Source organism: Psittacula echo (assembly GCF_963264785.1).
Source record: "Psittacula echo genome assembly, chromosome: 2".
In the NCBI taxonomy this organism is placed as follows: Eukaryota; Metazoa; Chordata; class Aves; order Psittaciformes; family Psittacidae; genus Psittacula; species Psittacula echo.
The window spans coordinates 105,821,284-105,834,281 of record NC_137737.1 but is presented as its reverse complement, the minus strand read 5'-3'; the positions used below and the strand labels follow the sequence as shown (position 1 = coordinate 105,834,281).

General features: G+C 42.3%; 1 protein-coding gene across 2 annotated transcripts in view; it reads left to right on the top strand.

Annotated features, from left to right (window-relative positions):
• GNAL (G protein subunit alpha L) overlaps positions 1 to 12,516 on the top strand; it is a gene marked incomplete at its 5' end in the record, with an annotated part of 192,698 nt that extends 180,182 nt beyond the window's left edge. For both annotated transcript variants that reach the window (XM_080610384.1, XM_080610385.1), the window contains 6 exons: positions 2,384 to 2,457; positions 3,331 to 3,389; positions 3,634 to 3,754; positions 4,998 to 5,128; positions 7,189 to 7,256; positions 12,215 to 12,516. In XM_080610384.1, the coding sequence (XP_080466510.1) occupies positions 2,384 to 2,457; positions 3,331 to 3,389; positions 3,634 to 3,754; positions 4,998 to 5,128; positions 7,189 to 7,256; positions 12,215 to 12,361 (600 nt within the window). In that variant the 3' untranslated portion in view covers positions 12,362 to 12,516. The remainder of the gene's footprint in view (positions 1 to 2,383; positions 2,458 to 3,330; positions 3,390 to 3,633; positions 3,755 to 4,997; positions 5,129 to 7,188; positions 7,257 to 12,214) is intronic.
• Between the last annotated feature and the right edge of the window lie 482 nt (positions 12,517 to 12,998).

Genomic DNA, 12,998 nt, shown 5'->3' with positions numbered 1-12,998 from the left:
AGATGATGGTAACCCAGAGGGAGGCTTCCTCTGTCCCTCAGAAGGGCCCTTAACAGGCAAAAGCCTACGGTGGATCTAGTATCCAAATCCAAGGAGAGCACCAGTGGCAGCAGCAGACCTTGTGGACTTCTCTACGGGCATGCAGACACCTTCTTTCTAGCCTGTGCCCATCTCCTGTGGGCAGGATAGTTTCTATTTAAGCCTTATTTAAAGACAGTACGCTTTTCCCCAGATGTCTTGATAGAGTGCTCTAGTGACATAGTGATGTATTTCCCCAATACATCTTGATAGATTTCTCTAGTGACATTCAGGAAAGTTAATGCTGAAGTGGTGCAGCCTTAAAGTAATTCAGGGCTTCACCATGATGCACAGCTTCGACTGTCTTCCCTGCACTCAGGCTGTGTTGTTTCCTTCAGCAAACTTACTCTGAGGTTGTTATTTTTCAGTGCTGGTATCCCACCGTCATCTGGTAGTCTCAGCCAAGATTGTGTCATAAACTGCAACTACAGGTGGCAGAAGAGAATCCCTGCACTGGCTAATTCAGTCTAACCATGTGGGGTGTATGTAACGGGTGGATGCTCTTAAAAAAATACAGTTTCCAAATCTCGTTTTACAATCAGGGAGTGAAATTCAGAGGAATGAAGTGACTTGCCAGAGATCATACAAGGAAGTATGTGGAGCAGAGCCTGTTCCTTCAGACCTAGTTAAGGTGTATAGCCACAAATCTGACCATATCCTGAAATAGGAGGCAGTAAAAAGTAGTATGTGTTGTATTGTAAGGTGAAATGTGTATAATTGACCCAATATAGGATCAGTTATTAAAGCCCTCAAGACATTTGCAGACCAGAGCAGTAGCTCTGGGATTTACTTCATCTAGACCTCATGATCTGATTGTAGCATTGATATCACTCCGCTGGAGAGAAAAGTCAGTGAAGCAAAGCTTCATTTTTGCTTTCATTATTTATGTTAGTGTTGGCCTGTTTGTTCCTGGGAGGCACAACTCTACCTGGAGCGGTCATTCATCATCTAGAAATCTTTCCTGATACTTCCTTTGGGAAGAAATGCCCTATGTTTCCAAAGATCAGAAATATTGATATTTGGGAGGCAGAAAACTTCTGCTCTAAAGCTGTCTTTTGCTTTTGGATTTTCATCCTATTATACTGGATCAGTTGTCCTGCTGAATTAACTGGTAAAAATCACTGTTTTCCTTTTTCCCTTTGCTTCCTTTCATTTTTTAGCTCCACCCCCAAATAATGACTGACTTCAACAACAAATAAATGTCAACAAGTGACAGAAAATGACAGCAACAAATACAATAACTAAAATAATTAAATCATTGGCCTTCAGCTAAGTTCATGCAGCTCCCAAAGCAGCCAAGGTTTGCCAGCCACCACAGTACTTGAGGCAGTGGATGGTAGGGTAAGGGAAAAAAGGCAAGCTGTGCTTGGACTCCACACTGACTGCCTCCTTTCCTCTCTGCTTCCCTCCCCTGCTTCCTTGCATGGCAAGGAGAGCTAAGCTAGACCAAGCAGCCCTTCTCTTGCCCCAGGAAGGGAATGCTTTCCAGGCAGGCAGCCCTGCCGAGGGGTGGCTGCTCAGGGGGCTCATCGCCACCAGGCAGCCAGCAGCTTTCTCCAGCCTCTAGTATAGTTCTGCGCCCACTGCCCAAAGAGCAGTGCTGGACAATCAAGGTTAAAAATGCTGATGGCGAAGGTGATGGCACATGGTTGCCTGAGGTATGCGTCACAAATTGCTTCTGCCTACTTCCTTTAAGAATCAAGGAAATTGTTATTTTTTAATTATTAAAAGAATGTTATTTAAGTTAGGAAGTATTGCGAGTTTGAAAAATCAGAAAGAAATGCCAAATTTATGTACAACTTAAATTCTGTTCCCCTGTGCTCTGTAATAGAGCTTTAATTACTCAGTCACAAGCTGTTATTTCGATAGGATTCCTGTCTCATTCAATACAAAAGAGGGCAGAATTAAGGTTGCCTGGGCAACTGTAAATCTGGAGTTTTCTAACACTTGAATACTTGACTTTACAACATGAATAACATTTTTCTTAGTTTTATGTAACTTCAGAATTCATTATCCCTGTCACATACATAATTGTGTGACCATCTATAGCAGGTTTCAGTGAGCAGCAAGGAGAATGGATGTAGGGTTCCCTGCTCTCTGAGAGTGCACAAAGCAAATCAGAGATGGTGTTTGCATATATCCACTGTGTCAGTATGAACAAATGCAGGTTTACCAGCAAGTCTGATTGAACTTTAATATAACGGAACATTTAAGACTTTTCATGGAAAATAATATATCGTGCTTTTGAAAACGAAATGAGGTTACAAAAATCCTTGCTAATCAGCTTCTGTGTTCTCATTTCCAGGACCTATTAAGATGCAGAGTGTTGACATCAGGGATTTTTGAAACAAGATTCCAAGTAGATAAAGTAAATTTCCAGTAAGTCTGTTAGTAATAATTTATTAATATTATGCTAATTTTTAACAACTTACTTCAGATGTCTGTGCTCATGTATGCATGGTATAGTAGCTTTCGGGTTGGAGTTGGCTTGTTTGGGTTTGGTTTTTTAGTTCTCTTCCCACAGGTAAAGTTGCCTCATGCTTTGCAAAAAGAGCTGAAATTAGTTACATTTGTTAGTGATACCCGGTTGTGGGGTCATGGCTGTTTTTACTAACTGGTTCATTGGTATAGCACTGTAAACTCATACAATACTTTTGGGGATAAGATCTCATAGAAATCAGTGGAAATGATGCCATGAGTCAGACTTTGTACAGTGAGATGAGGAGAGTTAAATGTGTCCCTTCTTCTAGAGGGCTGCGAGCTCTGCATTTGTCCATTTTACACTGTGTCTCTTTAAAGCACCCAACCTCGGGCTGCTTCCAGTCTGTTGTTGACCAGAAAGGTGGCGGCACTGATGAGGCAGAGCTGCCCCAAGTCCTCCTCCTTACAGAGACACACTCTCCCTGTTATCTTTCAAAATACTCTAAATTCTGCCCTTATTTGTAATACAGTAGTTCCAGCCTTACATTGCAGCACTTACGTGGGCTGGAAAGGCCAACATTTGCCATGGAAAAGAGTGTATTTCTCATTTCATGGATTCAGTAGCCTTCTCCTGGCAGAGCAGAGCAGGTAGAGCTGTGCAGCTCTGTGACATGCAGCAGAGCATCAGCAGATCTCTCTCACCTTCAGGTGGCGTTTTACTGTCACTGTCCTTGGCGCTGTCAGATGTTTAAACTGAACCCTCATGCTGCATGCTTCGTGTGACTTTCCTAGTGCACATAAGTGATATAACATCCTATGGCTTTTTAACAGCATGTTTGATGTAGGTGGCCAGAGAGATGAAAGAAGAAAATGGATCCAATGCTTTAATGGTAAGTAAAAATATTCCCCATGCTTTATTTTGAGCTTGCTCTCTGAGGTGTGAGCAGCTTAGTGTTCATATTCACACATAGTGTGTCACTAATACATGAGTCCAGTGTTACAGTGTTACTTTCTTCAGGTGTTTTTGGCAGTTTGGGGAGTAATGGCAGTGTTACCCCAAGGAGTATATGCTGGGGTAACAGAGATGTTCTTTTCTCTCTTCCTTTCTTTCTTTCTTCTGTATGCTCTGCCCAGATGTCACGGCTATCATCTTCGTTGTGGCTTGCAGCAGCTACAACATGGTAATAAGGGAAGACAATAACACAAACAGACTACGGGAATCCCTGGACCTTTTCAAAAGTATCTGGAATAATAGGTAAAATATACCTCACTTCCCACCCACTTTCCCCAATTTAGCTACAGTTCAACTCCTTACAAAATAGGACTCTCCTTATTATATGATCAGATTGTTTATTCAGAAAATGCCCAGGTAGGGCCAGGTAGCAGGGTGTCCTCACAGTGCCTACCACTCCCCAGTGGGGGCTGTGGCACAGGGATGGTGCACAGTGTTTTGCTGCCACTGCCAAAACGGTGCAGAGCATGGGGACAGCTTGGGAAGAGCAAGCTCGTGTGCCAGCTGCCGCAAGGGAAGCAGGGGAGACCCCTTCCTGGCGTCACTGTGCTGCTTGGCCAAGACTGAGAGCATCCTCCAAATCACATTTTGTCTGCTCCTCAAGTGCAGCAGCAGGAGCAGCTTGCTGTTGGCATTGCACTCGATTCACTGAATACCCGCGTAGGCAGCCGCTCTCGTAAGACTCGTCTCTGAGAGCACTCGGCTTCTCTGCCTTGTGGGATGATATTTCAGATCTAATCTAATTGTAACTGCCATTAAATTGCTGTTCTGCCACAGTGCATGTAAATTATAGTAATGTAACCAAGTAGCAATCTGAACAGGTTCTTGATAGAAGGTAAAAACAATATACAAAATAAGGTAATGAAGTTTTCAGCACATACCTATGAGGATGTTCTCCACTGTGAAGGGATTTAAGGTAGAGAGAAGAAAGATGTTGAGCACATGTCATAGTGATGGCAAGGTATTAATTTGGGGACAAAAGAGAGATTGTTTTCTTTTGATCCAACACATGTCATACAGTCCACCCTAAAAGGCGGAATTATCTCTGTGGATGAACAGTAGTTAAGACAGAGCAGTCTGGGGGGAGGCAGCTTTCCAGCCTTTTGCTTTTGCTTCAGCAAAACCAAACAAAGTAGAAAGCAATGTCTGGTTTTGGACTGCTTTCAGGAAATGTCACCCATTTCCCAATTCAATTTCAAAAGGATGATTTAGAAAACGATTTTTGAAGACTGTTCCCTGCAGCAATGTCTACTGCAGTTTTTATGAATGCATTTACAGGCCCTATAAATATACCCACTAGCACAGGTGCAACCTAATTAAAACAAGAATTTAGGTCTTTTTTTTTTTTTTTTCTGTTGCTAGAGGCTTCACTCTCTATCACTACTTCACTCTCTATCCATGCAGGAATAGCCAGTAAATTCTCTATTCAAGTGATACATTTTTCTTGTGTCAGAGCTAACACAAACGTTTGGTTTGGTTTTGACAGGTGGTTACGGACCATTTCTATCATTTTGTTCTTGAATAAACAGGACATGCTGGCTGAAAAAGTCTTGGCAGGGAAATCAAAAATCGAAGATTACTTCCCTGAATACGCACATTATACTGTACCTGAGGATGGTAAGGTTTAAACCACAACAACTACACAGGGACTGGACCTGCTGGCATAGCCCAGCCCATTGTTCCTCTGTCTCTCACACACACAAATTCACAAGCGTAGGCTTGTGCAAACTGTTGGTCAGGTAAGGAGCATGCCAGCAGCATGCAGCTCAGAGATGCCCCAGCTCAAGCAGGGTCTGAAGGGGTTCTGACTGCTGGAGGGATGTGGGGAGGACTGCTGGGGGCTGGCTGCAGAGCACCTGCCTTCCCTTGTTTTGGAGCAACCCACAGTCCGAGGAAAGCAGAGCTGCCAGGCAAGTCGCTCCCTGTCAGATGCTTCTGCCTGGGCCTCCTGCAATGCTGAACTTTGTTAAGGATTCATTACACTTATTTTGTGGCCATTCTGTATCCTCCAACACTGTAAACTTCAGCCTTTCAAATACTGATGGGAAGCCCAGCTGGCAAGAGGAAACTTTAATGGAGGAAAACCACATCCATAAATACAAAAAGAGCTGTGACAATGGAGCGACTAGCATGGGTTTGGTTTCTTATCATTTCAAGAAGTACAATAATTCCTGCAGTGCAATAACATATTGTGTGAGTAGACTCTGGTATTATGCCAGGCAGAGGGCTTCCTAAACACCTCAGGTCAGTGTCTAGCAAAAGGGGTAAAACTCGCCCTTCCTGCTCACTAGCCTCTGCCTGCACTAACGTGATGCCCCTGGTGTAGTGCTTGCAGCCAGCTGCTGCGAAAGGCTTTCATTCTCCATTAACCATCAACAACAGCCTAGGTAATAGAAGTGAAGATGGTAATAAGCTATTTTCAGCTTTCTTTCGGGTCTGGAATTTTAGGAGTGTGATGCTGAGTTTCAGGTGGAGAGGATAAATAAATTGTCCTAAAATCTGAGTTTACCTGGCACAAGTTTTATAATGCTAAGAACTTTCAGAAGAAACCTTCTGTCACCATCACCCAAATTTCCCTCTCCCAAATATGCACAGCATACTTACAGAGTTTGGGTAAATGTTCAGTGTTTTTTATAGTGAGCCTGTTGCCATCATAAAGTAGCTTTTGGTGTTTCTTAGCAGGATTTAACAGCAGATATCCAGACTGATCCAAAATACTCACACAGGAAGCAGCTCCCTATTCTTAACCTGTTCATTTATTCTTTAATTTCAGTTGACATTGTTTAAGGACAGCAGCACTGAACTCTCCAACGCTGCTGATGGTGCTGCTGTCTACCCCTGGCGCTATAGATAAAAAATACATTTCCATATTCTAATAAATTGTGCCCTTTACCCTATTATAAGCATCTGATCTGGTATCTTAGATGAAGAGAAATCACACTGAAGAGAAATGAAGAAGTTATCTCTTCACTGTATTGTTTTTTACACTTAGAGTTGTCACATGGCCTAGATAGAGATGATTTCATCAGCTGACAGTACTGACTAATGAGTCTCCTACTTGACAAGAATTTAATCTAAGGACCCTTGATGGGCAGCATATCTAAGTATTCTGCTGACTTGGGGCCTGGAAATAATATATATATTATATCTGTGTATACATGCATTAGATATATTCACATATATATATTTTTTATATATATATATAAAAATATCTTTTGATACTGTTATTTTTTTCAGATGTAATCTTGGACTAACCATTTTTAAACCCAAATTCCTGCCTGCAGAAGCTTTATTCTGGAGATGCTGCTCTGCAGAAACTGAACAGCTCAGCTGCTTTTTACAGTTGTATTTTCTGATAAGAGTTAAACCATAACTCCCACTTGTTTGGTATCTTTATGAACAAACTTGTGGATCTGAGTAAGCCCCTTTATGATATGACCAATGACATTGTTGCAACGATTTCAGCAATTTTCAGGTTCTTAAAATACACTGAATGCATGGTCAGGTTTTGCAGTGCCCTTCCATTGTAGAATTACCTATTGGGAATCTCCTGTGGATATTTAACATTGTAGTTTTGTGTTGAAGGACTGCTTCCTCCTTATTATATCTTGTGTTAGGAAAAGTAGATGACTGTTTGCTTTTCATGTTTCTGATGTCACTTATTTTTAATTGAACAGCAACACCAGATGCAGGAGAAGACCCCAAAGTCACAAGAGCCAAGTTCTTCATCCGGGATGAGTTTTTAGTGAGTAATTTTGGTCTTATGTGTGATTCCATCATAGGAAATACTGGCAGATGGTGTAGTTTATTTAGGGAAAACTGATGGGGTTTTGCAGAAAGCAAGAGGAGAGGAGAATGTCTGGCAATTCTCTGACTCTTTTCAGCTGTCCATCTTGCAGTGCTTGCACATTTTGATGCCCAGTTTTATATGAAGTCACCTGCCCTGCACAGTGTCACAGCAAGTGCTGGTGCTGAAAGCGGTTGTGTGACCTCCTGCTTGTTTCCAGGCTCGGTGTAGGTGCCAGCAGCTCTCACTTTCTATGCAGGGAGACAATGCCAATCACTATTCCCTTTGCCAGTTGGTGAGATTTTCTGAGGTTGTCTTTATCTGTAAGATGCTGCTGGCTGTTGCTTTGAATGTTTATTTTGTGTATCAATCCACTCCGTGTTTAAGCATACAGGCTGGGTTTCTTTATCCTGCATTCCTCCAAGGGCTTTGGCAGTGGTCAGCTGGCAGGAGAGAATGAACAAAAAAGCAGATCTTATCCTTAAATAAGATTGCTGCTGTGCCGGGGGATTGCCTTACCCCAGGACTGGTGTCATGGCCCTACTGAGGAAACATAAAAAGTTTCCCTGTCTAGTCAGAGTTATTCTTGCAGTTAAGGTTTCCTCCAAAGCTGGAGATGAAGAACTCTTGTCTGTGTTTTGCAGATGCAACCAGGTATCAGGCACACACTCACATCCTATTGGGAACAGAGGGCTCAATCCAGTATCACTTGAGCGAAATCACAGAATCATTTAAATCGGAAAAGACCTTTAAGATCATCAAGTCCAACTATTAACATAGCACTGCAAAGTCCATCACCTACGGCTTCACTCATATAGAGTTGTTCTCACAGTGTGAAGCAGTATCAGAAATCAGAACCAAAGAAGTTCATTCATACTGCCCTTCTGGTACAGACTGTATGGGAGTATTTGAGAGAGCAAATCTAATCATTAGAATTAAGAACTTTAAAGTCATGATGCTTTTACAAGTATTGTTAGGATTTACAACTGTTGCTGTAACAAGTAAGAAAGAAGCAATTATCTGTGTGCATACTTTGGGGATTTCCATTCACCGTTTTAACCTTCTTGATTCCAAGGAAAAATGTCAGATTGTGCTGCATTAATATAGGACTTGACTTAGCAAAGAAAAATCCTGCTTCAAGCCAAATCTTGTGGTCATGCTGAAGTACTGTGAAGCAGGTGACTGTATCCAGTTTGGAAGGAGGGTCCAATAGAATCAAATTATGGGAAAAACCAGGGTGAAACTCCTTTATCTATTTTCAGTAGTTAATAAAAACACATCAAGGGCGAGGTCCTTCCCTGCCATGACTCACTGGTGTTATAGAAAGAGGCCACCTACGAAGCAGGGAGGGAGAGAAGGGGTGGTAGACATTGCAACCGAATAAAACACTGCGGGCTACAGCATCCCTTTGCACCACAGATACTGGCGCAGAAGTGCTTGGGCTTGGGCCAGCACCCGCCAGCCATCAGACAGCCTCTAGGGCTCAGGTGTGGGGGCAAAACACAGCCAAAAAGCTTTTCCCCCTTTCCCCGCGGGCACCGCAAGGTCTGGCAGGGAGCATCTTCATAAACAATGCTCATGTATCTCTCTTCTGGGTTTGTGTTTGGTTTCTCAGCATAAAGAAACAAGGGGATGTAGTCATTTGAACATTTGCTTTAAACTCTTAGGCTGTTTGAAATTGAAGTCTTGCAGGTGAGGTTTTTCTGCTCTGAGGAGTGGCCTGAATAACCTGTGTGAGCACTGAGTAGTGAAGGCCATGCATGGACCCAGCAGGGAGGGTGAGGTGGATGAAGGCTGAGTAGAAACAGCGATTTCCAGTTTCTTCGGGTCATAGAATCACAGAATGGTTTGGGCTGGAAGGGACAGACCTTAGAGATCATATTGTTCCAATCCCCCTGCCATGGGCAGGGACACTTTCCACTAGATCAGGTTGCTCAAAGCCCCATCCAACGTGGCCTTGAACACTGCTATGGATGGGGCAGCCACAGGTTCTCTGGGCAACCTGTTCCAGTGTCTCACCACCTTCATATTAAAGAACTTCTTCATAATATCCAATCTAAATCTACTGTCTTTCAGTTTAAAGCCATTCCCCCTTGTCCTGACACTAGATGCCCTTGTAAGAAGTCCCTCTCCAGTTTCTTATAGGCCCCCTTTAGGCACTGGAAGCTGCTCTAAGGTCTCTCTGGAGGCTTCTGTTCAGGCTGAACAAGCTCAACTCTCAGCCTTTCTTTGTAGGAGAGATCAGCCCCAAAAGGCTGAGGTTTCAGAGATGAGGGAACGGAGGGTACAGGGAAGGGCTCTGATGTCCTTAGCCAGGTGCAAGGAAGATAAGGTGTGTATTTTCTACCTATGGCTTTCTTTGCTTTGCTTTTTACATGTCTTTTAAGTCTTCATTTGCGACCTTTTCCTCTTCCCACTCTGTTGTTACATTTTCAGACATGATTCAGAGAAATCTGGTTTTATTCATTTATAAGCTTTATTGCAATTTTTAACATAGTAGCAGGATTGCATTAAGGTGTAGATATGTGTGAAAATCACTACCATGGTGCTGCCCCCATATTAAAACTCTACCTGGCTGTGGGCACTGGTACTGGCAAAATTAAAGCATGTAATTAGAATAATTTTGGAAGGAGGTTGTATATAAACGTATTTCCAACAACTGTTGGTGCACAGTAGCATATGAGTATGAGCAGGGTAAAATATATCAGCTTCTGATTTCAGGATTGATGTGTAGCATTGGGTTTTAGCAGTATCCCAGGGGATATTATGATTTCCCTCTGAATAGGTGCTAAGTAACACTACTGTTCAAAATGAATTTTGAGTAGGGGTGAAAATACTGCATTTACCTTAAGATGGGAGAATCACCGTGCTGTCGGGACCAAAACAACCTTACTGTTTTGAAAATACAACCTTTGGCATGCCTTACATGTAACCATGTGTCACCAGTACATTGTGGGCAACTTACTACATTCGTGGAATCAGTGCATGACAAACACAAGAACTTAGTGAAAGAACACTTATTTTACTGAAATACAAGAAAAAGATGGAATGTGGGGTCAGTAGAGTGATGTGCTCCCTGCTGCCTGCATCTGGGTGGCACTGAGAACGTTTGTACATTGCCCCTCACTCTCAGCATGTAACATTTAGTCCTAGAAAGAGCTTATCAAAGTGGGAGTCTGATCCCCCTCTCACATCCTCACAGTGTGAGCATGTTAACGGAGTTTCAGCATTTTGCCACCATTGCAGCAACCTTTCTTTTTTCTTGTTTCATTATTGTTCATGCTTCAAATACGGTCTGAATAACTGACCCATCAATTGATTACACTATTGAGTCAGTATTTTTCATGAGAGTAAGCTTTGACCTAGGTGTTGAATGTAGCTTAGTAAGGAGAAAGTAATTGTTAGTATACATATGGAACACCCCCTGTTGAATTAGTGTTGAATATCTAATGCTACTGAGGTTGCCTGGAAAACCTGTAATTTCTTGTGGATCTAGTAATGTAAATCATGGCTTCTAAATGTCTGTAGTTTTGCATATTTGTAGCTGCAGGTATTTAAAAGGTCAATCCTATATGTAAAATAAACCACTGTATTAAAAATACATAGTGTAGCCAGAGAGAGAAAAAACACTGTCTTCTGTTGTTCAGCCAGTGTAATTTGTAATAAAATCAGGAAGTCTTTATAAATATTATTAACTCAAGAACTGACCTTCTACTTTCATATTCATTTCAACATTCCTTATATGTCCTTCAAGATAATGATCTAGGATGGGTTTATATTTATCAGTCCTATGGTAACACAAGATAACCACGGGTGAAGTATCACACACAGTATCACAGTATGTTAGAGATTGGAAGGGACCTCAAAAGATCATCTAGTCCAATCCCCCTGTCAGAGCAGGAACACCTAGATAAGGTTACACAGGAATGTGTCCAGGCGGGTTTTGAATGTCTCCAGAGAAGGAGACTCCACAACCTCCCTGGGCAGCCTGTTCCAGTGTTCTGTCACCCTCACTGAGAAGAAGTTTCTTCTCAAGTTTAAGTGGAACCTCTTGTGTTCCAGTTTGTACCCATTACCCCTTGTCCTATCATTGTTTGCCATTGAGAAGAGCATGGCTCCATCCTCGTGACACTCCCCCTTTATATATTTATATACACTAATAAGGTCCCCCCGCAGTCTCCTCTTCTCCAAACTATAGAGACCCAGCTCCCTCAGCCTTTCCTCATAAGAGAGATGCTCCACTCCCTTAATCATCTGGAGTTAGCACCATACAAGAGCGTGCAGCAGCCTTGCAAATTTGCATGGTCTGATTTTTACTGGATTTGTGTGTGGTTTATTATTTTGTGGGAATCAGATCACTCTGGTGGTGGTAATTCCAGCGTGTTCTGGTCTCAGTAATGGTACCAAGCCTTAATGGGTACTCGAAGTGAAGGTAATGTTGGGGACCTTCAGCTTCCAGAAGCGGAAAGATGCTGTTCTCTGCCACTCCTGTTTTTCAGTTTTGTGTTGCTGCTTTAAAAACCGGAGCACAGAAATTTGCCACATGATGGCACCAAAAAAAGGAAGAGACAATAATTCCTGGGACAGCTGCATGGCAGACCGCAGTGCTGCTGGCAGCAGCACACATCAGCTGCACAGTGATGTGCAAATGGTAACAGCTTTTGCAGATGACGACAGCATCAGTGGCTCTTACAGAGTACTAATACACTGACCCTGCAGTTAGCATCCTGAATCTTTTTTAGTCTTCATTTCAAATTTGTGATTCACATTGGACCAGACCACAGACTTTCCTTCTTTTTGTTTATTTTAATAATCTGTACATAGAGTTTTTCAGGTTTCTTTGTACTCCATAAATGTATAGAAACTTCTCATGGCACGGCACCTGACCCTTTCTTTTCCCTTCACTTTTTCCACAGAGGATAAGTACGGCGAGTGGAGACGGCCGGCATTACTGCTACCCCCACTTTACATGTGCAGTGGACACAGAAAATATCCGCAGGGTGTTCAACGACTGTCGAGACATTATTCAAAGGATGCATCTCCGCCAGTACGAACTCTTGTGAGGGGGCTCACCGTGGAACCTGTGGTTTTAAATTCTTTGCTCCTTACTCTTTCTCTTGATACTACCCCACACAGGGTGGAGGAATATACTATAGAAATGTCAGTCTCTTCACTTTGTTTACTTTAATTATTTAACCTTAAAGCTGATTTGAAGCAAGTTTGGGTTGGTTTTCCTTCATGCTTTTTGGGACTATTTTTGTGCTTTATTTTGACATGCCACTTCTTCGTCATTCCACTAAGCCCTTCGGCTACCTCTGTTCCCGTAGGTTTTGTGTTTTTAACTGAACGTGACCTGCTAAATTTTTTCCAGCAGGTTAACGTCAGTGCAAACTGGTATGTCAGCTGGATGACACTAAAGTCATAGCTTATCCCTCTGTGTGGGTTTCCTTTTTAACATGACATTGAAGAGTACTTGATGGGTGAAAAAAAAAGATTAATGCACTTTGTATCAGGTTATTAAATACTGTTGAGGAAGTAGACACACAATGTAGCAGCACCACAATATTTATTACTCTGTCACAGTTTTTAGCATTTCTGAGTTGCAGGTCAACTGATAAAGTGACCTCCTCTTTTAAGCCGTTACTGGCACAGGAAGTAGAGTAGATAATGAGAGGAAAAGTGAAGACAAAGCAATTTTTC